At 40.0% G+C, this 25,632-nt stretch overlaps 1 protein-coding gene across 1 annotated transcript; it reads left to right on the plus strand.

Moving 5' to 3' along the window:
* The first annotated feature begins 5,101 nt into the window (after positions 1-5,101).
* On the plus strand, positions 5,102-5,533 carry LOC142172027 (uncharacterized). The gene has a single exon (XM_075235778.1). It carries the CDS (start codon positions 5,102-5,104, stop codon positions 5,531-5,533), a length of 432 nt encoding a protein of 143 aa, XP_075091879.1.
* The last annotated feature ends 20,099 nt before the right edge of the window (positions 5,534-25,632 follow it).

Raw genomic sequence — 25,632 nt, forward strand, 5'->3', positions numbered from 1 at the left:
ACAAATTCCCCAACAACCTTTATGGATCTTATGAACCGGGTATTCAAACCATTCTTGGATGAATTTGTGATTGTGTTTATTGACGACATCCTGATATATTCACGATCGGAAGCCGAGCATGCGGACCACTTGCGAGCTGTATTGCAGACTCTCCAGGACTACAGGTTATATGCTAAATTCTCTAAATGTAAATTTTGGCTAACTTCTGTAGCTTTTCTTGGTCATGTTATTACCGGCGATGGTATCAAGGTTGATGGCCAAAAGATTGAAGCTGTGATGACTTGGCCGAGGCCCTTGAATCCGACAGAGGTTCGTAGCTTTTTAGGCTTGGCAGGGTATTACCGAAGGTTTGTGGAGGGATTTTCCTCTATCTCTGCACCATTGACGAAACTGACACATAAGGGAGCTAAGTTTCAGTGGACTGAGGCATGTGAACAAAGTTTTCAGGAACTAAAGAAAAGGCTTACTACGGCACCTGTCTTGACTCTTCCGGATGGCACCGAGGGTTATGTTGTATATTGTGATGCCTCGAGAATTGGCCTAGGTTGTGTTCTTATGCAGCATGGTAAGGTTATCGCGTACGCCTCAAGACAGTTGCGAAAACATGAACAGAACTATCCTACGCACGATCTTGAGTTAGCCGTAGTTGTATTTGCCCTAAAGATTTGGCGGCATTATATATATGGGGTTCATATTGATGTTTTCACCGACCACCAGAGCCTTCAGTATTTATTTAAATAGAGGGAGTTGAACCTACGACAAAGAAGATGGCTAGAATTACTAAAGGACTATGATGTTTATATGTTATATCATCCCGACAAAGCTAATATTGTTGCTGATGCCCTTAGCCGGAAGTCCATGGGCAGTCTAAGCCATGTTGAAGCTGATAAGGTCAAGATGACCAAATATCTATGCCAGTTAGCTAGTTTGCAGGTGCGTTTGGTAGATGCAGAGGGTGGACGCATTCTCGTTCAGAATACGGCAAAATCTTCTTTTGTTACTAAAGTGAAAGAGTGACAACACGAGGATCCTGAGCTTATAAAACTGAGGGAAAGTATTCCACAGCAGCAACAACCTTTATTTGAGCTAACTGGAGATGGAGTCCTTAGATACCAGGGCCGCTTATGTGTACCGTCAGTAGGAGAGATTCGTGCCAAGATTCTTTCGGAGGCCCATTATTCTAGATATGCAGTTCATCCCGGAGCGACAAAGATGTATCGGGACCTTCGACAGATCTATTGGTGGTATGGAATGAAAAAATATATCGCGGAGCTGGTAGCACAATGTCCCAACTGTCAGCAAGTTAAAGCCGAACATCAGAGGCCTGGAGGCCTAACTCAGTGTATTGAGCTTCCATTATGGAAATGGGACATGATAAATATGGACTTCATCACTGGTTTGCCTCGCACTCCACGGAGGTATGATTCTATTTGGGTAATTATTGATAGGCTTACAAAATCTGCTCATTTCCTGCCAGTCAGGACGACATATTTAGCCGAGGATTATGCCAAGCTTTACATTCGAGAGATTGTTCGCCTTCACGGAGTGCCATTATCTATTATATCTGATCGAGGGGCTCAATTTATAGCATATTTTTGGAAATCTTTTTCAGAAGGGTCTAGGCACGCAGGTAAATCTTAGCACCGCTTTTCATCCGCACACTGATGGACAGGCAGAGCGTACTATTCAGACAGTTGAGGATATGTTACGTGCCTGCGTGCTAGATTTTAAAGGAAGTTGGGATGATCATCCACCTCTTATTGAGTTCGCTTATAATAACAGCTTCCAAGCTAGTATTCAGATGGCTTCTTACGAAGCACTATACGGGCGAAAGTGTAGGTCGCCGATCGGTTGGTTCGAGGTCAGGGAAGCAGAGTTGCTAGGTCCTAACTTAGTCCAGCAAGCAATGGAAAAGGTAAAACTTATTAGAGACCGGCTGCGTACAGCACAAAGTCGGCAAAAGTCTTATGCAGATGTTCGACGACGAGACTTAGAGTTTGATGTAGAAGATTGGGTTTTCCTGAAAATATCGCCTATGAAGGGCGTCATGCGATTTGGAAAGAAGGGGAAGCTCAGCCCCACGTATGTTGGACCGTATAAGATTATTCGGAGGATTGGTAGGGTGGCGTACGAGCTTGATTTGCCTTTAGAATTGGAAGCATTCCATCCTGTGTTTCATGTATCTATATTCCGGAAGTGAATTGGAGATCCTTCACGTATTACGCCCATTGAGGATATTCACATTGCTGAAGACTTATCTTATGCAGAGGTACCAATAGTTATTTTAGATCGGCAGGTAAGGAAGCTTCGAACTAAAGAAGTGGCTTCCGTGAAAGTGTTATGGCGAAATAACAACATCGAGGAAATGACTTGGGAAGCTGAGGAGGAAATGAGGAAGAAGTACCCCCACCTATTTACGACTTAAGGTGAGTCGCATTTAAATAATTGCCAATTATTTCTTTACACCAACTTAATTGGATTTTAAATGACTTGAAAGTGCAATTTAAATTTCTTATTGCGAGATAGCTATACGAAGCCTAGTATTTGGAATCTTCATAATTTGATTTATGCTTTGTAAATATAACAAATATAGCCTCGCAAATAACGTATTAGCGGACAAGAAATGAAACCAAAGAATTGACTTGACCCATTCGCGGACGAATATTCTTAAGGGGGGGAGACTTTGAGACCCCAGGTGTTTCTCTCTTCTCTTACGTAATATACGTAACGTGGCGTGGTTATATTAGGTATATATGATTGGGTATAGTACATTGGGAGAATAAGACTGAAAATGTGTGGTAATATCAAGGAACTAAACTAAAGCTCGGTCAGCAGGTAGTTTCCCACCACAGATGCAGGGCCAGCGGTTTGATCATTATATTCAGTCAGGACCGGGGCAGAGCTCAGGCCAGCCTGAGGGCCATCGACAGGAGCGTTCTGCACAGATGAGACAGCTTACTCCTCCATGTACTCAGTGCGGTAAGCTGCACACCGGGCAATGTAGACAGGGTTCGAGTGCATGTTTTCATTGTGGGCAGACAGGACATTATATTAGCCGGTGCCCGAGGTTAGGCAGAGGTACACCAGCTCAGCCTTCAGGATTCACAACAGCCTCTTCACCCTCAGTCCGTGCTCCCCGACCAGGTCCACAGTCTACTCAGGGCCGTGGTAGGGGGAGAGGTGGAGGAGACACCTCAGGTTCTAGTGGTGGCCAGAACCGCTTTTTTGCACTCACCGGCCGACAGGATTCAGAGGCATCCCCAGATGTTATCACAAGTATATTGACAATACATTCTCATGCCATTTATGCATTGATGGATCCCGGCTCTACATTTTCATATATTACTCCATTTATTGCTGGTAAGCTTGACATGAGATCTGAGTTGTTGCCACAGCCAGTTGAGGTGTCTACGCCAGTTGGCGACTCTATTGTAGCTAATCATGTCTATCGAGATTGTACAGTGTTAATTAATGACCGTCCAACCTCTGTTGATTTAGTTGAATTGGTTATGCTAGACTTCGATGTCATTATGGGTATGGATTGGTTGGTAGCTTGTTATGCTAATATTGATTGTCGTGCAAAGTTGGTCCGATTTCATTTTCCTGGTGAGCATGTCCTTGAATGGAAAGGTAATGCAGCCACGCCTAAGGGTAAGTTTATTTCATACCTTAGGGCTCGGAAGTTTATTGCTAAAGGTTGTATATACCATCTGGTTCATGTAAGGGATATAGATAAGGAGTCAGTGACTCTTCAGTCGGTTCCTATTGTGAATGAATTCCCGATGGTATTCCCTGACGAGCTTCCAGGAATTCCCCCCGAAAGGGAAATCAATTTCGCTATAGATTTGCTTCCTGATGCGCAGCCTATATCCATTCATCCCTACAGAATGGCTCCTGCAGAGCTAAGGGAATTGAAGGAATAACTTAAGGACTTGCTCGATAAAGGCTTTAATAGGCCAAGTACATCCCCATGGGGTGCTCCGGTGCTCTTTGTTCGAAAGAAAGATAGGTCCTTGCGGATGTGCATTGACTACAGGCAACTAAATAAAGTCACTATCAAGAATAAGTATCCTCTTCCACGGATTGATGACTTGTTCGACCAGTTACAAGGTGCCAAATGCTTTTCGAAGATCGACTTGCAATCCGGTTATCATCAGCTACGAGTCAGGGATATTGATATCCCAAAAACAGTATTTAGGACGAGGTATGGCCATTTTGAATTCCTTGTCATGTCTTTCGGGCTTACAAATGCCCCAGCAACCTTTATGGATCTTATGAACCGGGTATTCAAACCATTCTTGGATGAATTTGTGATTGTGTTTATTGACGACATCCTGATATATTTACGATCGGAAGCCGAGCATGCGGACCACTTGCGAGCTGTATTTCAGACTCTCCAGGACTACAGGTTATATGCTAAATTCTCTAAATGTAAATTTTGGCTAACTTCTGTAGCTTTTCTTGGTCATGTTATTACCGGCGATGGTATCAAGGTTGATGGCCAAAAGATTGAAGCTGTGATGACTTGGCCGAGGCCCTTGAATCCGACAGAGGTTCATAGCTTTTTAGGCTTGGCAGGGTATTACCGAAGGTTTGTGGAGGGATTTTCCTCTATCTCTGCACCATTGACGAAACTGACACATAAGGGAGCTAAGTTTCAGTGGACTGAGGCATGTGAACAAGTTTTCAGGAACTAAAGAAAAGGCTTACTACGGCACCTGTCTTGACTCTTCCGGATGGCACCGAGGGTTATGTTGTATATTGTGATGCCTCGAGAATTGGCCTAGGTTGTGTTCTTATGCAGCATGGTAAGGTTATCGCGTACGCCTCCAGATAGTTGTGAAAACATGAACAGAACTATCCTACGCATGATCTTGAGTTAGCCGCAGTTGTATTTGCCCTAAAGATTTGGCGGCATTATCTATATGGGGTTCATATTGATGTTTTCACCGACCACCAGATCCTTCAGTATTTATTTAAACAGAGGGAGTTGAACCTACGACAAAGAAGATGGCTAGAATTACTAAAGGACTATGATGTTTATATATTATATCATCCCGACAAAGCTAATATTGTTGCTGATGCCCTTAGCCGGAAGTCCATGGGCAGTCTAAGCCATGTTGAAGCTGATAAGGTCAAGATGACCAAATATCTATGCCAGTTAGCTAGTTTGCAGGTGCGTTTGGTAGATGCAGAGGGTGGACGCATTCTGAGGGAAAGTATTCCACAGCAGCAACAACCTTTATTTGAGCTAACTAGAGATGGAGTCCTTAGATACCAGGGCCGCTTATGTGTACCGTCAGTAGGAGAGCTTCGTGCCAAGATTCTTTCGGAGGCCCATTATTCTAGATATGCAGTTCATCCCGGAGCGACAAAGATGTATCGGGACCTTCGACAGATCTATTGGTGGTATGGAATAAAAAAAGATATCGCAGAGCTGGTAGCCCAATGTCCCAACTGTCAGCAAGTTAAAGCCGAACATCAGAGGCCTGGAGGCCTAACTCAGTGTATTGAGCTTCCATTATGGAAATAGGACATGATAAATATGGACTTCATCACTGGTTTGCCTCGCACTCCACGGAGGTATGATTCTATTTGGGTAATTATTGATAGGCTTACAAAATCTGCTCATTTCCTGCCAGTCAGGACGACATATTTAGCCGAGGATTATGCCAAGCTTTACATTCGAGAGATTGTTCGCCTTCACGGAGTGCCATTATCTATTATCTCTGATCGAGGGGCTCAATTTATAGCATATTTTTGGAAATCTTTTTCAGAAGGGTCTAGGCACGCAGGTAAATCTTAGCACCGCTTTTCATCCGCAAACTGATGGACAGTCAGAGCGTACTATTCAGACAGTTGAGGATATGTTATGTGCCTGCGTGCTAGATTTTAAAGGAAGTTGGGATGATCATCCACCTCTTATTGAGTTCGCTTATAATAACAGCTTCCAAGCTAGTATTCAGATGGCTCCTTACGAAGCACTATACGGGCGAAAGTGTAGGTCGCCGATCGGTTGGTTCGAGGTCGGGGAAACAGAGTTGCTAGGTCCTAACTTAGTCCAGCAAGCAATGGAAAAGGTAAAACTTATTAGAGACTGGCTGCGTACAGCACAAAGTCGGCAAAAGTCTTATGCAGATGTTCGACGATGAGACTTAGAGTTTGATGTAGAAGATTGGGTTTTCCTGAAAGTATCGCCTATGAAGGCCGTCATGCGATTTGGAAAGAAGGGGAAGCTCAGCCCCACGTATGTTGGACCGTATAAGATTATTCGGAGGATTGGTAGGGTGGCGTACGAGATTGAATTGCCTTTAGCATTGGATGCATTCCATCCTGTGTTTCATGTATCTATGTTCTGGAAGTGCATTGGAGATCCTTCACGTATTACGCCCATTGAGGATATTCACATTGCTGAAGACTTATCTTATGCAGAGGTACCAGTAGTTATTTTAGATCGGCAGATAAGGAAGCTTCGAACTAAAGAAGTGGCTTCCGTGAAAGTGTTATGGCGAAATAACAACATCGAGAAAATGACCTGGGAAGCTGAGGAGGAAATGAGGAAGAAGTACCCCCACCTATTTACGACTTAAGGTGAGTCGCATTTAAATAATTGCCAATTATTTCTTTACACCAACTTAATTGGATTTTAAATGACTTGAAAGTGCAATTTAAATTTCTTATTGCGAGATAGCTATACGAAGCCTAGTAGTTGGAATCTTCATAATTTGATTTATGCTTTGTAAATATAACAAATATAGCCTCGCAAATAACGTATTAGCGGACAAGAAATGAAACCAAAGAATTGACTTGACCCATTCGCGGACGAATGTTCTTAAGGGGGGGAGACTTTGAGACCCCAGGTGTTTCTCTCTTCTCTTACGTAATATACGTAACGTGGCATGGTTATATTAGGTATATATGATTGGGTATAGTACATTGGGAGAATAAGACTGAAAATGTGTGGTAATATCAAGGAACTAAACTAAAGCTTTAAGTCAAAGGAATCCCTTAAACAAAGGTTCATGGTTAAAGAAATGGCTCGGGTAGCACCCCGCGCGTTCGGAAGGTTTAAGTTAACTTGCACCTGTGGGATAAGACTAAGAGTGTATAATATGCTAATAATAATGTGTTATGAGGTATTATAATATCACACTGGTCACATGTTAAGTTTTGGAGTCAAGCAAGTTGCGAAATAAAGGTCGACAAAAGTTATCCTAAATTTCTCTAATAAATTTTCTAAACTTTGGGTCAAATGTATCAGATCATTTCTCCCAATATATAAAGAGTTATGGGACCCCCAACCTACCAAATCGAAGGTCTACGAGTCTAGTTTGCAACCAAAGAAATCTCATATCAAACCGACATTGGAATAAAAAGTTATAACTGTTTTACCGCGGACTGTCCGGGCTGAAATCGGGTCGCAAACCGGGTCGGGTCAAACAAGTGGTATAAGTCAGAAAATCCGACTTTTAAGACCCAAAAATATTTCATCTTCATCCCAAAACAGTGAGAAAGCTTAAGAGAGGGTTTCATGGTGTTCTTGAGTGATTAAGGTGCGTTTTTAACGATTTCTATTGTTAAAGATTGCCCCCGTGCCTAGAAGCGCAATCTCTACGCTTTGCAATCGTTTTTCCTTTCTATTAGCTGTGTTTGGAGCTATTTTTGGAAGATAGAAAATTGTTTTTCTTACTGGTTCTTCAGGATTTATACTTGGTTTGCCAAGGTAATCATCTTGGGACTCTTTTATGATCGTTTTTACAAAGTTCTACGGGCGTTTCGTCAAGCTAGGGTCATATGGCAAATCTGCCAATTTAGACTCATTTATGAACTCTTTATAGGTGCGTACAAGCTGCATATATATAGTGGTTTCAAAGCTTAGGACGTAAGGAACAACTTTTGTGAAGGAACTACAGGCATTCGGACGTTCGTTGGAGAGGTATGTTAAGGCTAAGCTTCGTCCTTCCTTTTAGCACGAATTTTGGGAAATTCCTAAGACGCCAAATGTGATATTTTACTATTCTGTTGCTAGAAAGACCTTCTGTGAAAGACATTGGTATCGTAGCTGAAGTATTTTCATGATGCTATTAGGTTGATATTCCACTCGTTCGGTTAAAAAGGGTATTCGACATCTATATATGTCATTTTGTCGGCTTTCTTAAATATATGTCCATATATATGAATTCTTATTCGTCTTTGGGTTGTGTGACTTAAAAATAAAGGCATTTAGTATTTGCGATCAGTCATTCTTCCTTGTTAAAGTGTATTTTAAAATCTCTAAAGTGACACGTCGATTTCAAAAATTCTCAAATATAATTTTTATGTTTAAACTACTAAAACAATTGATTTTTTTTGAAATACTTTCTTTTACTAATTATCAAGAAATCAGGTATAATGACTAAGTGAAGCACCTTAAGCTTTTTATGAACATATTCAGAGTTAAGTTATCTTTCTAAAATTCGAGTTAAGTTTTCAAACTTATTAAAAAAGATATGAGGTTCCACGAGATATTTGTATGCGATACGAAGGTGATTATGAGATTATGAGAATAAGAGTACCACTGAGCCAAGGTTGGCTAAGTTTTTGTTATGGCCTATTATGTGCATTCAAAGTTCATATCATACATAACATATTATGCATGGACTTCGAGCTATAATCGGAGGTAAGGGGCCTATTTGCCCGAAAGACTATATATATTGTACAGATGGCCACAGGTTGGCAATATGATACCGGTTAGCTACCGGGAGAGACCGCCATTGCTAGCATTTGGTTGGGTATGTCATACATTTACATCAATATATATGTATTCACGACATACGATTACACGAGCATACCATGCATATTTTATTACTATGAGGTCGGATGTCGGCCATGGAGGCTATCAGAGTTTCAGTGTCAGGTGGTATCTTTATTACCTTTTTACATCAGCTATGTATGATTCTACTTTCTGCCTTACATACTAGTACATTTTTATTCGTACTGATGTCCCGTTGCCTAAGGACACTGCATTTTTGTTTCGTGCGTGCAGGTCCAGGTAGGGACTCTGATCGACCCCTCCGCTAGGATTTCGGGGTTCAGCTGTGAGTTGGTAAGCTCCACCTCTTCCTGGAGCTTTCATAGGATGGTTACTTTTGTTGTACAGTTTGGGTATAGTTGGGGCCTTATCCCGACAGTGCTTATGACACTCTTAGAGGCTATTGTGGACACAATATTCTGGGTTTCTTTTTGCTGCTTTCAGTCTCCAGCCCATAGGCTTGGCATGTATATATAGGTGTGCAGGCATGTATGTCTTCAGTCGCGGCCTCATCGGCCAGCTAGTATTTTATTATTTTGGCTTGTCTACCTATGTTTATATGGCTTATTGTTATTCATGTCATAACCTTACGGTCCAGGCTTAGTATTTCAGATATTGTGCTGCCCGATCTGTTGGGCCCCCAGTCTAGTTAGCTAGTATGTTTAGTGGCTAACTCGATCGAATACAGTATCGAGTGCCAGTCGTGCCTCCCCTAGTTTGGGGCATGATAGTATGAACCCTGAATATATGTATTATGTGAATTGTTGGGAGGTGACGCACGTGCTAGGTGATGGGCGTGAGGGCGTGCACCATGGAAATTGTGACATAATTGTCTCTGTGGAATTTTATAGTCAAATAATCTTGGCATTTTCTATGTAGTTTTATGTGCTAAAGAAATTGAGCTGAGAATCATATTAAAAATCATGTTGAGGTTATGTGCCAGTATTATTGGGACCCACAGAGGTCATATTGCTGTGAATTATTTGTTTTAAATTAAAAATTCATACTCAGTCATATTCATGTCATTATATATCATATCTCAGTCTCTGTTGTTATTTATTGATACATCATATCATCATTTTCGGACTATTTTCATGACATTGTGAGCCCATGAGAGAGAGAGAGACTGGAGAAATTGATGACTGAGTGAGGCCGAGGGCATGATTGTGAGGATAATTATGGGATCGGACTGCACGCCGCAGCAGGCCATATTGGCTTTATATAAATTATTATTATGGGATCAAGCTGCATGCCGCAGCAGGCCAGATTGGCTTATTATAGCATGTGAGTTATCTGTGCGGATACATATATTGATACTATAGCATGTGAGTTGTCCATGCAGATAATAGCGCTTGGGCTGAAGGAGCCCCTCCAGAGTCTGTACACACCCCAGTGAGCGCAGGTACCTACTAAGTGCGAGTGCCGAGCGATTGGGAGGATTGAGTGACTGTGAGGATTGAGTGACTATGAGGACTAAGTGACTGGGAGGATTGAGTGAAATGATACTCTGAGAGTATGCATATGATTTTATCATTGACACAGGACCTCCAGCACCTATTGTTTCCCCATTAGAGACTGGGGAGCAGGGGATGAGGGAGGCTGTTCAGTTGCTGACTAGGATGGTTTCTATTCATGAGCGACAGCTGGAGTCAGGAGCAGATGCCCGGAGAGATCGGATAGGAAGCTCGATGGTACGAAAGTTTCTTCACTTGGCCCCTCTATTATTTACAGGATCCAGTTCCACTGAGGATCCCAGGACTTTATAGACCATATGTATAAAGTATTGAGGGTGATGCATACCTCCGTCACCGAGGCTGTGGAGTTGGCTTCTTTTTGACTACGTGATGTAGCCGTCCTATGGTATGAGGCATGGGAGAGATCTAGAGGACCTGATGCTCCGCCGGCAGAGTGGGAGGACTTCTCTGAGGCTTTTTTAGCCCATTATTTGCCACGGGAGGTTCGGGAGGCCCGTCTTGACCAGTTTCTTAGCCTAAAGCAGGGCGATATGAGTGTGAGGGATTATATCCATAAGTTTAATTCTTTGGCAAGGTATGCACCAGATATAGTACGTACCATGAGGGCTAGAGTTCATCATTATGTGGATGGCTTGGGGGATCATCTGATTAGAGACTGTAGGGTTGCATCCCTATCGGATGATGTAGATATTTCCCGCATATAGGCTTTCGCTCAGACTACAGAGGACCTTTCCCGTCGGATTCATGATACTCGCAGGGATAGGGAGCAGAGTAAGAGGGCTCGTACTATGGGGTCTTATAGGGAGCCACGAGTTGATTTTAGGCCCCCACTCCATCGATATCCACCTCGGTCAGCAGGTAGTTTCCCACCACAGATGCAGGGCCAGCGGTTTGATCATTATATTCAGTCAGGACCGGGGCAGAGCTCAGGCCAGCCTGAGGGCCGTCGACAGGAGCGTTCTGCACAGATGAGACAGCTTACTTCTCCATGTACTCAGTGCGGTAAGCTGCACACCGGGCAATGTAGACAGGGTTCGAGTGCATGTTTTCATTGTGGGCAGACAGGACATTATATTAGCCGGTGCCCGAGGTTAGGCAGAGGTACACCAGCTCAGCCTTCAGGATTCACAACAGCCTCTTCACCCTCAGTCCGTGCTCCCCGACCAGGTCCACAGTCTACTCAGGGCCGTGGTAGGGGGAGAGGTAGAGGAGACACCTCAGGTTCTAGTGGTGGCCAGAACCGCTTTTTTGCACTCACAGGCCGACAGGATTCAGAGGCATCCCCAGATGTTATCACAAGTATATTGACAATACATTCTCATGCCATTTATGCATTGATGGATCCCGGCTCTACATTTTCATATATTACTCCATTTATTGCTGGTAAGCTTGACATGAGATCTGAGTTGTTGCCACAGCCAGTTGAGGTGTCTACGCCAGTTGGCGACTCTATTGTAGCTAATCATGTCTATCGAGATTGTACAGTGTTAATTAATGACCATCCAACCTCTGTTGATTTAGTTGAATTGGTTATGCTAGACTTCGATGTCATTATGGGTATGGATTGGTTGGTAGCTTGTTATGCTAATATTGATTGTCGTGCAAAGTTGGTCCGATTTCATTTTCCTGGTGAGCCTGTCCTTGAATGGAAAGGTAATGCAGCCACGCCCAAGGGTAAGTTTATTTCATACCTTAGGGCTCGGAAGTTTATTGCTAAAGGTTGTATATACCATCTGGTTCATGTTAGGGATATAGATAAGGAGTCAGCGACTCTTCAGTCGGTTCCTATTGTGAATGAATTCCCGACGGTATTCCCTGACGAGCTTCCAGGAATTTCCCCCGAAAGGGAAATCAATTTCGCTATAGATTTGCTTCCTGATGCGCAGCCTATATCCATTCATCCCTACATAATGGCTCCTGCAGAGCTAAGGGAATTGAAGGAACAACTTAAGGACTTGCTCGATAAAGGCTTTATTAGGCCAAGTACATCCCCATGGGGTGCTCCGGTGCTCTTTGTTCGAAAGAAAGATAGGTCCTTGCGGATGTGCATTGACTACAGGCAACTAAATAAAGTCACTATCAAGAATAAGTATCCTCTTCCACGGATTGATGACTTGTTCGACCAGTTACAAGGTGCCAAATGCTTTTCGAAGATCGACTTGCAATCCGGTTATCATCAGCTACGAGTCAGGGGTATTGATATCCCAAAAACAGCATTTAGGACGAGGTATGGCCATTTTGAATTCCTTGTCATGTCTTTCGGGCTTACAAATGCCCCAGCAACCTTTATGGATCTTATGAACCGGGTATTCAAACTATTCTTGGATGAATTTGTGATTGTGTTTATTGACGACATCCTGATATATTCACGATCGGAAGCCGAGCATGCGGACCACTTGCGAGCTGTATTTCAGACTCTCCAGGACTACAGGTTATATGCTAAATTCTCTAAATGTAAATTTTGGCTAACTTCTGTAGCTTTTCTTGGTCATGTTATTACCGGCGATGGTATCAAGGTTGATGGCCAAAAGATTGAAGCTGTGATGACTTGGCCGAGGCCCTTGAATCCGACAGAGGTTCGTAGCTTTTTAGGCTTGGCAGGGTATTACCGAAGGTTTGTGGAGGGATTTTCCTCTATCTCTGCACCATTGACGAAACTGACACATAAGGGAGCTAAGTTTCAGTGGACTGAGGCATGTGAACAAGTTTTCAGGAACTAAAGAAAAGGCTTACTACGGCACCTGTCTTGACTCTTTCGGATGGCACCGAGGGTTATGTTGTATATTGTGATGCCTCGAGAATTGGCCTAGGTTGTGTTCTTATGCAGCATGGTAAGGTTATCGCTTACGCCTCCAGACAGTTGTGAAAACATGAACAGAACTATCCTACGCATGATCTTGAGTTAGCCGCAGTTGTATTTGCCCTAAAGATTTGGCGGCATTATCTATATGGGGTTCATATTGATGTTTTCACCGACCACCAGGTCCTTCAGTATTTATTTAAACAGAGGGAGTTGAACCTACGACAAAGAAGATGGCTAGAATTACTAAAGGACTATGATGTTTATATGTTATATCATCCCGACAAAGCTAATATTGTTGCTGATGCCCTTAGCTGGAAGTCCATAGGCAGTCTAAGCCATGTTGAAGCTAATAAGGTCAAGATGACCAAATATCTATGCCAGTTAGCTAGTTTGCAGGTGCGTTTGGTAGATGCATAGGGTGGACGCATTCTCGTTCAGAATACGGAAAAATCTTCTTTTGTTACTGAAGTGAAAGAGCGACAGCACGAGGATCCTGAGCTTATAAAACTGAGGGAAAGTATTCCACAGCAGCAACAACCTTTATTTGAGCTAACTGGAGATGGAGTCCTTAGATACCAGGGCCGCTTATGTGTACCGTCAGTAGGAGAGATTCGTGCCACGATTCTTTTGGAGGCCCATTATTCTAGCTATGCAGTTCATCCCGGAGCGACAAAGATGTATCGGGACCTTCGACAGATCTATTGGTAGAATGGAATAAAAAAAGATATCGCGGAGCTGGTAGCCCAATGTCCCAACTGCCAGCAAGTTAAAGCCAAACATCAGAGGCCTGGAGGCCTAACTCAGTGTATTGAGCTTCCATTATGGAAATGGGACATGATAAATATGGACTTCATCACTGGTTTGCCTCGCACTCCACAGAGGTATGATTCTATTTGGGTAATTATTGATAGGCTTACAAAATCTGCTCATTTCCTGCCTAGTCAGGATGACATATTTAGCCGAGGATTATGCCAAGCTTTACATTCGAGAGATTGTTCGCCTTCACGGAGTGCCATTATCTATTATCTCTGATCGAGGGGCTCAATTTACAGCATATTTTTGGAAATTTTTTCAGAAGGGTCTAGGCACGCAGGTAAATCTTAGCACCGCTTTTCATCCGCAAACTGATGGACAGTCAGAGCGTACTATTCAGACAGTTGAGGATATGTTACGTGCCTGCGTGCTAGATTTTAAAGGAAGTTGGGATGATCATCCACCTCTTATTGAGTTCGCTTATAATAACAGCTTCCAAGCTAGTATTCAGATGGCTCCTTACGAAGCACTATACGGGCGAAAGTGTAGGTCGCCGATCGGTTGGTTCGAGGTCGGGGAAACAGAGTTGCTAGGTCCTAACTTAGTCCAGCAAGCAATGGAAAAGGTAAAACTTATTAGAGACTGGCTTCGTACAGCACAAAGTCGGCAAAAGTCTTATGCAGATGTTCGACGATGAGACTTAGAGTTTGATGTAGAAGATTGGGTTTTCCTGAAAGTATCGCCTATGAAGGCCGTCATGCGATTTGGAAAGAAGGGGAAGCTCAGCCCCACGTATGTTGGACCGTATAAGATTATTCGGAGGATTGGTAGGGTGGCGTACGAGATTGAATTGCCTTTAGCATTGGATGCATTCCATCCTGTGTTTCATGTATCTATGTTCCGGAAGTGCATTGGAGATCCTTCACGTATTACGCCCATTGAGGATATTCACATTGCTGAAGACTTATCTTATGCAGAGGTACCAGTAGTTATTTTAGATCGGCAGATAAGGAAGCTTCGAACTAAAGAAGTAGCTTCCGTGAAAGTGTTATGGCGAAATAACAACATCGAGAAAATGACCTGGGAAGCTGAGGAGGAAATGAGGAAGAAGTACCCCCACCTATTTACGACTTAAGGTGAGTCGCATTTAAATAATTGCCAATTATTTCTTTACACCAACTTAATTGGATTTTAAATGACTTGAAAGTGCAATTTAAATTTCTTATTGCGAGATAGCTATACGAAGCCTAGTAGTTGGAATCTTCATAATTTGATTTATGCTTTGTAAATATAACAAATATAGCCTCGCAAATAACGTATTAGCGGACAAGAAATGAAACCAAAGAATTGACTTGACCCATTCGCGGACGAATGTTCTTAAGGGGGGGAGACTTTGAGACCCCAGGTGTTTCTCTCTTCTCTTACGTAATATACGTAACGTGGCATGGTTATATTAGGTATATATGATTGGGTATAGTACATTGGGAGAATAAGACTGAAAATGTGTGGTAATATCAAGGAACTAAACTAAAGCTTTAAGTCAAAGGAATCCCTTAAACAAAGGTTCATGGTTAAAGAAATGGCTCGGGTAGCACCCCGCGCGTTCGGAAGGTTTAAGTTAACTTGCACCTGTGGGATAAGACTAAGAGTGTATAATATGCTAATAATAATGTGTTATGAGGTATTATAATATCACACTGGTCACATGTTAAGTTTTGGAGTCAAGCAAGTTGCGAAATAAAGGTCGACAAAAGTTATCCTAAATTTCTCTAATAAATTTTCTAAACTTTGGGTCAAATGTATCAGATCATTTCTCCCAATATATAAAGAGTTATGGGACCCACAACCTACCAAATCGAAGGTCTACGAGTCTAGTTTGCAACCAAAGAAATCTCATATCAAACCGACATTGGAGTAAAAAGTTATAACTGTTTTACCGCGGACTGTCCGGGCTAAAATCGGGTCGCAAACCGGGTCGGGTCAAACAAGTGGTATAAGTCGGAAAATCCGACTTTTAAGACCCAAAAATATTTCATCTTCGTCCCAAAACAGTGAGAAAGCTTAAGAGAGGGTTTCATGGTGTTCTTGAGTGATTAAGGTGCATTTTTAACGATTTCTATTGTTAAAGATTGCCCCCGTGCCTAGAAGCGCAATCTCTACGCTTTGCAATCGTTTTTCCTTTCTATTAGCTGTGTTTGGAGCTATTTTTGGAAGATAGAAAATTGTTTTTCTTACTGGTTCTTCAGGATTTATACTTGGTTTGCCAAGGTAATCATCTTGGGACTCTTTTATGATCGTTTTTACAAAGTTCTACGGGCGTTTCGTCAAGCTAGGGTCATATGGCAAATCTGCCAATTTAGACTCATTTATGAACTCTTTATAGGTGCGTACAAGTTGCATATATATAGTGGTTTCAAAGCTTAGGATGTAAGGAACAACTTTCGTGAAGGAACTACAGGCATTCGGACGTTCGTTGGAGAGGTATGTTAAGGCTAAGCTTCGTCCTTCCTTTTAGCACGAATTTTGGGAAATTCCTAAGACGCCAAATGTGATATTTTACTATTCTGTTGCTAGAAAGACCTTCTGTGAAAGACATTGGTATCGTAGCTGAAGTATTTTCATGATGCTATTAGGTTGATATTCCACTCGTTCGGTTAAAAAGGGTATTCGACATCTATATATGTCATTTTGTCGGCTTTCTTAAATATATGTCCATATATATGAATTCTTATTCGTCTTTGGGTTGTGTGACTTAAAAATAAAGGCATTTAGTATTTGCGATCAGTCATTCTTCCTTGTTAAAGTGTATTTTAAAATCTCTAAAGTGACACGTCGATTTCAAAAATTCTCAAATATAATTTTTATGTTTAAACTACTAAAACAATTGATTTTTTTTGAAATACTTTCTTTTACTAATTATCAAGAAATCAGGTATAATGACTAAGTGAAGCACCTTAAGCTTTTTATGAACATATTCAGAGTTAAGTTATCTTTCTAAAAGTCGAGTTAAGTTTTCAAACTTATTAAAAAAGATATGAGGTTCCACGAGATATTTGTATGCGATACGAAGGTGATTATGAGATTATGAGAATAAGAGTACCAATGAGCCAAGGTTGGCTAAGTTTTTGTTATGGCCTATTATGTGCATTCAAAGTTCATATCATACATAACATATTATGCATGGACTTCGAGCTATAATCGGAGGTAAGGGGCCTATTTGCCCGAAAGACTATATATATTGTACAGATGGCCACAGGTTGGCAATATGATACCGGTTAGCTACCGGGAGAGACCGCCATTGCTAGCATTTGGTTGGGTATGTCATACATTTACATCAATATATATGTATTCACGACATACGATTACACGAGCATACCATGCATATTTTATTACTATGAGGTCGGATGTCGGCCATGGAGGCTATCAGAGTTTCAGTGTCAGGTGGTATCTTTATTACCTTTTTACATCAGCTATGTATGATTCTACTTTCTGCCTTACATACTAGTACATTTTTATTCGTACTGATGTCCCGTTGCCTAAGGACACTGCATTTTTGTTTCGTGCGTGCAGGTCCAGGTAGGGACTCTGATCGACCCCTCCGCTAGGATTTCGGGGTTCAGCTGTGAGTTGGTAAGCTCCACCTCTTCCTGGAGCTTTCATAGGATGGTTACTTTTGTTGTACAGTTTGGGTATAGTTGGGGCCTTATCCCGACAGTGCTTATGACACTCTTAGAGGCTATTGTGGACACAATATTCTGGGTTTCTTTTTGCTGCTTTCAGTCTCCAGCCCATAGGCTTGGCATGTATATATAGGTGTGCAGGCATGTATGTCTTCAGTCGTGGCTTCATCGGCCAGCTAGTATTTATTATTTTGGCTTGTCTACCTATGTTTATATGGCTTATTGTTATTCATGTCATAACCTTACGGTCCAGGCTTAGTATTTCAGATGTTGTGCTGCCCGATCTGTTGGGCCCCCAGTCTAGTTAGCTAGTATGTTTAGTGGCTAACTCGATCGAATACAGTATCGAGTGCCAGTCGTGCCTCCCCTAGTTTGGGGCGTGACAATATGAACCCTGAATATATGTATTATTTGAATTATTGGGAGGTGACGCACGTGCTAGGTGATGGGCGTGAGGGCGTGCACCATGGAAATTGTGACATAATTGTCTCTGTGGAATTTTATAGTCAAATAATCTTGGCATTTTCTATGTAGTTTTATGTGCTAAAGAAATTGAGCTGAGAATCATATTAAAAATCATGTTGAGGTTATGTGCCAGTATTATTGGGACCCACAGAGGTCATATTGTTGTGAATTATTTGTTTTAAATTGAAAATTCATACTCAGTCATATTCATGTCATTACATATCATATCTCAGTCTCTGTTATTATTTATTGATACATCATATCATCATTTTCGGACTATTTTCATGACATTGTGAGCCCATGAGAGAGAGAGAGAGAGAGAGTGGAGAAATTGATGTCTGAGTGAGGCCGAGGCCATGATTGTGAGGATAATTATGGGATCGGACTGCACGCCGCAGCAGGCCATATTGGCTTTATATACTTTATTATTATGGGATCAAGTTGCACGCCGCAGCAGGCCAGATTGGCTTATTATAGCATGTGAGTTGTCTGTGCGGATACATATATTGATACTATAGCACGTGAGTTGTCCGTGCAGATAATAGCGCTTGGGCTGAAGGAGCCCCTCCAGAGTCTGTACACACCCCAGTGAGTGCAGGTACCTACTGAGTGCGAGTGCCGAGCGATTGGGAGGGTTGAGTGACTGTGAGGATTGAGTGACTGTGAGGATTGAGTGACTATGAGGACTAAGTAACTGGGAGGATTGAGTGAAATGATACTCTGAGAGTATGCATATAATTTTATCACTGAGTTGCATCGCATTGACATGCACACATGACATATAGGCATAGAGATGTATTTTCCTCATGATGTACATCATCACATCATTCATGATTTCTCACACATGTTGACAGATGGGCATAGTGATGCATTTGTTTTACACGGGTTATCTGGAAAGAAAATAAAACATCTCTTTTATTATTGAAAGGATTTTTGGGAAAATTATTGTTTTTAAACTTATTCATATTTTTGGCAACTTCGGTAAACGATTTGGGTTTTCACTGATGTACTTGAAAGGAAGAACTATTTTTAGAAAACATGATTTAGCTAAGCATTTTATCTCTGAGTTACTTCTTATATTATTGCTTTACGTTGTTATGGACTGTTGTGGACTATTGGTTTTGGACCCGACCTGGGTAAAATCTCGTCACTACTTTCAACCTAATATTAGGTTTGTTACTTATTGAGTACATGGGGTCGGTTGTACTCATATTACACTTCTGCACCTTACGTGCAGATACTGGCTGCTGATGTTACTGTATTCGTTGGGAGCTGGATTTGAAGACGTATCTGCGTTCTAGTTGTAGCTGCTTCTTGTTCATGGTAGCCTTAGATTCATAAAACTCTGTTTATGTACTTTTCAAACAGATGATGTATTTACTTCATACCAGTTTTGTAAACTCTATTCTTAGAAGCTCATGATTTGTACTATCAGTATTTGGGGAGTGAATTAGAGTTAGTTAAATATTAATTAAATCGGATTATTATTATTGGGCTTACCTAGCGGGTGAGGTTAGGTGCCATCACGGGTAGTTAAATTTTGGGTCGTGATAAATTTTTTATATGTTTTTATTTTGGGTTTCGTGTTTGCTTTGAAGTTTAGACATGTTATGTAATGACCCGACTTGTCGTTTTAAGAAATTACGCCTCGTCCAGTGACTTAAGGTCTCGAAAAGCTTCACAATATGTATTATGACCCGCGTGTGTGATCGAGTTTGGTTTTCGGAAGATTCGGAATTTAATTTAAAGAAAAATTCTCATTTTGAAGCTTAAATAGAAAGAGTTGACCGGGGAGTTAACTTTTGAGCAAACGATCCCATAATGAGATTTTGATGATGGCAATAGCTTCGTATGATAATTTCGGACTTAGGAGTATTTTCGGATTCGGATTTGGAAGTCCGTAGGACAATTCGACACATTTTGGCGAAAGTTGAAAAATATAAGATTTTGGAAAAAAGTCCGACCGAAGGGTGAATTTTTTATAACGAGGCCGAATTTCGATTTCGGAAATGGGAATAGCTCCCTTACGTCATTTATGACTTGTGTGCAAAAGTTGAAGTCATTACGGATTGATTTGATACGTTTCGGTGCAAAATATAGAAGTTGGAGGATTTAAAAACTTATAATTCGATTCGACGCACGATTCGTAATTTCGGCGTTGTTTGATGTGGTTTGAAGCCTCGACTAAGTTCGTATTGTATTTTGGGACGTGTTGGTATAATTGGTTGAGGTCCCGGGGGCCTCTGGTGTATTTTGGAAGGTTAACAGAGCAATTCGAACTTGGAAGAAGCTGCTGGAAAATGGCAGCACCTCTTGGAATCGTACCTACGGAATTTTGGGCACAGATGCGACCACGCAGAAGCGAGGGAGCCATCGCAAAAGCGAAGATGGAAGGGCATGGCAGTGGTCGCAGATGCGAAGAAAATCCCGCACCTGCGGAAGCGTAGAAGCGAGAAAGGAAGGCGCAGAAGCGGTTGTTTACGCAGATGTGGATGTTGCATCGCACCTGCGAATGCGCAGAAACGGAAAGGATTCCGCATGTGCGATGTGTTTATTGGTACTGCCCTTCGCAGAAGCGAGATTTCGCTCGCAAAAGAGAGCACGCAGGTGCGAAAACTAGTCCGCAGGTGCGAAAACTAGGCAGAATATTAAGGACCAAAAATGGTCATTTCGTCATTTTCGATTGAGATTTTGGAGCTCGATTTTTGGGCGATTTTGGAGGAGTTCTTCAAGACTTTGACTTGGTTAAGCGTTCTATATCCTAAAGTGATTATATTTCATGAATATATGATTATATTCATCGTTTAGTTAGGATTTAAATGGAGGAAATCAAGATTTTTGTAAAATCTTTCAAAAACGAAAATTTAAGATTTGGAAGTCGAGTTGTTATTGGAATTCAATAAAATTGGTATGGTTGAACTCGTATCGGAATGGGTATTCGGATTTCATGAAAATTTTGTCGGGTTCCGAGAGGCGGGTCCCATGTTGACTTTTGTTGATTTTTTAGAATAAATTTTTAAGTCGATATATTATTATCCGGAATTATTTTCGATGAATTTTAATGAAGTTATACAATTAATTTGGATAGATTTGAGCTGTCCGGAGGTCAATTGAAGCAAGAAGGCGATTTTGGAATATCAGCATAACTTCAAAGAGGTAAGTGTCTTGCTTAACCTCGAGTGAGGGAATTTCCCTTAGGCATTGAGTCTTATGTACAATTTGTGTAATTGAAAACCATGTACGCGAGGTGACGAGTACGTACTTGGGTTATATGTGCAAATTTTATTGAGTTAAAGTCTTGAGCATATTGTATAGTAAATTGGATAATTGTCGGCATATATTTAATCATCTATTTGTCGTGCCTAAATCCTTATTGTTGACTCTATTGTTATATGACAATTTGATGTAATTATTTTTTGATTATTTATGAAATACCGTGAATTTTCTGGTTTGATAATTATTGGAATTTAATTTTATTTTGGATTTTTTTCTCTGTAAATAATTAATTAAATGATCTTAAGAAGAGGTATTTATATAATTATTGAAAATTTGGAGTTAATGAAGACTTTGCTTTATGTTGAGTAATTTCTATCTCTGTTGATTATTTTTGGGTGTTGTACACATTGTGTGGAGCCTTCGGCTATTTGTTGTGAAATTAATTGACTTGGTTGTATCTTTGAAATTTTGGTTGTAGCTATTGGACAAATTGTGATATGAATTGATTTTGTTATATTGCCGTGATAATTTTTCGTGTAAATTATTGTGTTGTGTTAATTACTATTTTGAAGATATAAGGGTGGCATTTCACCGTTGATATTATGTGGGTATAAGGGTGACATTTCACTGTGGTTGTGGTTGTTAGAATATTGTCTGAGTGGAGTGATAAGGGTGGCAATAGGAGTGATAAGGGTGGCTATTGATATTGTCTGGGCGAAGCGATAAGGGTGGCTATAAGAGCGATAAGGGTGGCAATAAGAGCGATAAGGGTAGCTATTGTCAGGGACGATATGTGATGATGTGGGGTTGTGGCGTTGATGATTTTCATGTGATGTTGTGATTTTCTTGTGTTTATTTTATACCTTGTACAATTTGTCTTCTTGTTGGTAAATTGATAACAATCTGATTTATGTTGAAATTGAGAGCATGTGGCTATTGCCAGGCGGATTATAAAATGAATTGTGGGCACGAGGTACCATGAGTAAATAATGAGGATATTTGACATGTGAATTGTCCGTGCAGTTGTGATATGAAATGTGGGCACGAGGTGTTGTGATGAAATATGCAGTTGTGATATGAAATGAGGGCACGAGGTGCCGGGAATATATGATAATTTAATTATGGGAACGAGGTACCGTGGAAATATGAAAAATGGTTGAGACCCATGTTTACGAAAAATATGAAAATAGGCTGTGACCCGTGTTTTTATAATTTTGAAATGAGGTGTCACATGGTGACTCTTTAATCGAAAGAATTATATTCAAAATATTTATTTGAAAGGATTTTTATTCAAGAAGAATTATATGAAAGAATTATATTTGAAAGATATTTATTCGACGAAAATATATTTGAAAAAGAGTTTTATTCGTAAGAATTATATGTGAAAGATATTTAATTGAAGAACTTGATTTAACTGGGTATAATTATATTTATTAATTTTTGAGCGATATTAAATGGTGATTTTGTTGTCTTACTGTGCATATCATTGGTTGTTTTATGTTGCCCTTATTATTATTTGTTTCCTATTATTTTGTATATTATATCGCACAGGTTATTAGACTAGTGAGTGTCTTGACTACACTTCGTCTCTACTCCATTGAGGTTAGTCTTGATACTTAGTGGGTACCGACCGTGGTGTACTCATACTACACTTCTGCATATTTTTGTGCAGAGCCAGGTATTGGAGATATCGGATTTGAGCAGAGTTAAAGCGCGATCATAAGGATGCTTGTGGTGGGATTTTGGGTCGTGACATCTTAATTCTTTTTCCTTGAGTTTTGCTCGTATGTTGTAATGTTGAGAAAATAGAATATTTAGCATTTCTGTAGGATCTTTGTTATCTCCATTTATATTTTCCACATTGTAATATCTTGATTTATATATGAATTGTGTGTTTCTGTTTGGTGTCGTTTGATTTATTAAAAGCAATGCTTAATAATTATGGTATCGATGTGATGAAAAATTCAAAAATTAGTCTGATGCGCTTGTTGTAGTATCTGAAGTTTTTACTAATTTATTTTATGCTTTTGCTATGACTTGTTTCAAGTTGAAAATTATGGTTTGCCCGCATTGATGAACATCCTAATTCATTTATTTGGAGAAATGGTGTTGAAGAAATGAAAGGTATACATTACTACCTTAAAAAGGATATAGTTTGTTCCAAAAAGAGTTGCAATGTAAGATACCTTTATTTTATTTCTTTTGTTTACACGTCAAAATGAAATAATCAGTTTATGTTCCACATTTGACTAATGCTACCACGCTCCAAGTTTAGATTGCATTGAAGTAACCTAATGTTCAAAGAAAAGTACAGGGTAACAAAATTAGCCTTCTGATAATTTCTTTCTATCTCTAAGATTTAGTTCTTCATTGTTTTGACTTTTTGCCTATGACTTCTTATTTTGGGGCTGTCGTAAATTTAGCTTATCATAATTTAGTTACTAATCTGATAATGCTCTTATGAAAAGAAAAATTCATGATGATTTAACTAGGTAAAAGTATCCCAGTGAATAATGTTGGCTTTATTTTCTTCTGGATTTTCTAAGAGAAGGCATATTATTTGCTTGAACTCATATGTTCCACATTTGACTAATGCTACCATGCTCGAAGTTTAGACTGCATTGAAGTAAATTGAAGTAACCTATGTTCTGCAGTAGCTAATACATCTTCTGCAGATGGCACAATAGTTGACTCTGTCAAAGGAAATGATAACTGGTCACTACTCCGTATTCGAATTTTGAGTTATAATATTTTTCATGTATTGATTATAATGATTTGCATATTAAGTACAACATCAATATATCAAAATCAACCACATGATCCAGAGACGTCAGTTATTACAAAAAGAGGTTTGTCTTAGTCTAATCTTTTGGCAATGCTAGCGATAGGTCTCACCACGTCCTATTCATACGTACTACTTAATTTAATTTTCTCGAAGTGCTTTTGTTCCAAAACTATATATACAAATATGCATGTTTGCTTCTTTTCACATTGATTATGAAATGTGGATGATTCGATGAGGGGCACAACAAAATAAGAAGGGCAAGCGAGAAAAAGTGAGAGCATGAAAGACTAAGATAGACAAAAAGGATCCTTTTTTCTTCGATTTGTCATTCCAAATTCATGGAGATGTCATTAACTTTATAGATCACCTTATTCTACCAATATCTACTTAGTTAAAATTGATAGATATCCAGTGGATTGGCCACATGATTTAGACCTCATCAGTTTAGAAATCCGTATCCCTCTTGTTTGAGGCAAATGTGGAATTTGAAAATGCCTTTGCATAGCCTTACATCTTGCATTCTTGTTATATAAATGAACTTTTGTTGTTGAATGATTGTTACAGACATTTGCTCTTATTCAAAAAAAAAACTTAGGAACATGTGATAATACTACATGTGATTTTTTGTTGCCAGCAGGACTTGTGTGATATTCTTTCCGGTCATTAAGCAATTATATTTTTTACACTTTTTGTGATGCTATTCATTTACCAGCCTGATGAAATTCGGTTTTGCTCAGTAGTCGGTATCTACCTTGTTGTTTCCTTCATCCTTAGTTTTTCCTATTTTATATATGTGCTACTTATGTTGTTTTCAAAATATAGCGTAAAACTGGTTAGTCAATTCCTTCTTAGGCATAATGTTTAACTACATACTAAAGTAACAAAGTCATGCCTACACCAAATGTGCTTGATGATCTATAAGTGTTTTCATGAAAAATTGATTCATAAAGTTATGTTAATGGCTAATTTATTTCACTGTTATAGTTTATTTTACATAGTAGTTTTTCATCTTGTTGACAGCAATTGTAGCTGCTGCTGTCTTTCAGATCCATATCATTTGCGGCTGAAAAGCCATATTACTTTAGCATTATGGTTTCTATAGTAACTCCGTAATTTTCTATTTCTCCTCTGGGTGGAAGCTCATCCTAGTAGATATTATCACAGTACCTCTATTTACAATAGCATAACTTTATTTACGTTGGGCAGAAGCTCATCCTTACATATATTGTCACTGTACCTCTATTTGCAACACCATAGCTTTGTTCACGTTGGGCCCAAGCAAAGCCCGGTCTATCCCTACTAGTAATCTTTATGACTATAAATATATACACTCTATTATATGAGATATTTTTTGAATTGAATAGTATTTGTGACTCATGGGACCATCTCTTTCAGACATTATTTTCTTTCTAAGTTATTTAAAAAAGTCATATTTTTTTATATTTAAAAATAATATAATTCCAAATATTATATGTTCCTCTTAAAGATATGATTTTATATTCATAAAATAATTATAATATATTTAAAATCTCAAGTTCCAATAGTTCTTTTTTTCCCTTTAAACACCATGCATAGTCAAATATGGGAGAAATTCAAAAATAGCTAGATTTATAAGTGGTAATTGAAAAATAGCCACAGTTTCAAAAGTATTCGAAATTTAGCCA

The sequence above is a fragment of the Nicotiana tabacum genome, chromosome 17, assembly GCF_000715075.1.
Source record: "Nicotiana tabacum cultivar K326 chromosome 17, ASM71507v2, whole genome shotgun sequence".
NCBI classification, from domain to species: domain Eukaryota; kingdom Viridiplantae; phylum Streptophyta; class Magnoliopsida; order Solanales; family Solanaceae; genus Nicotiana; species Nicotiana tabacum.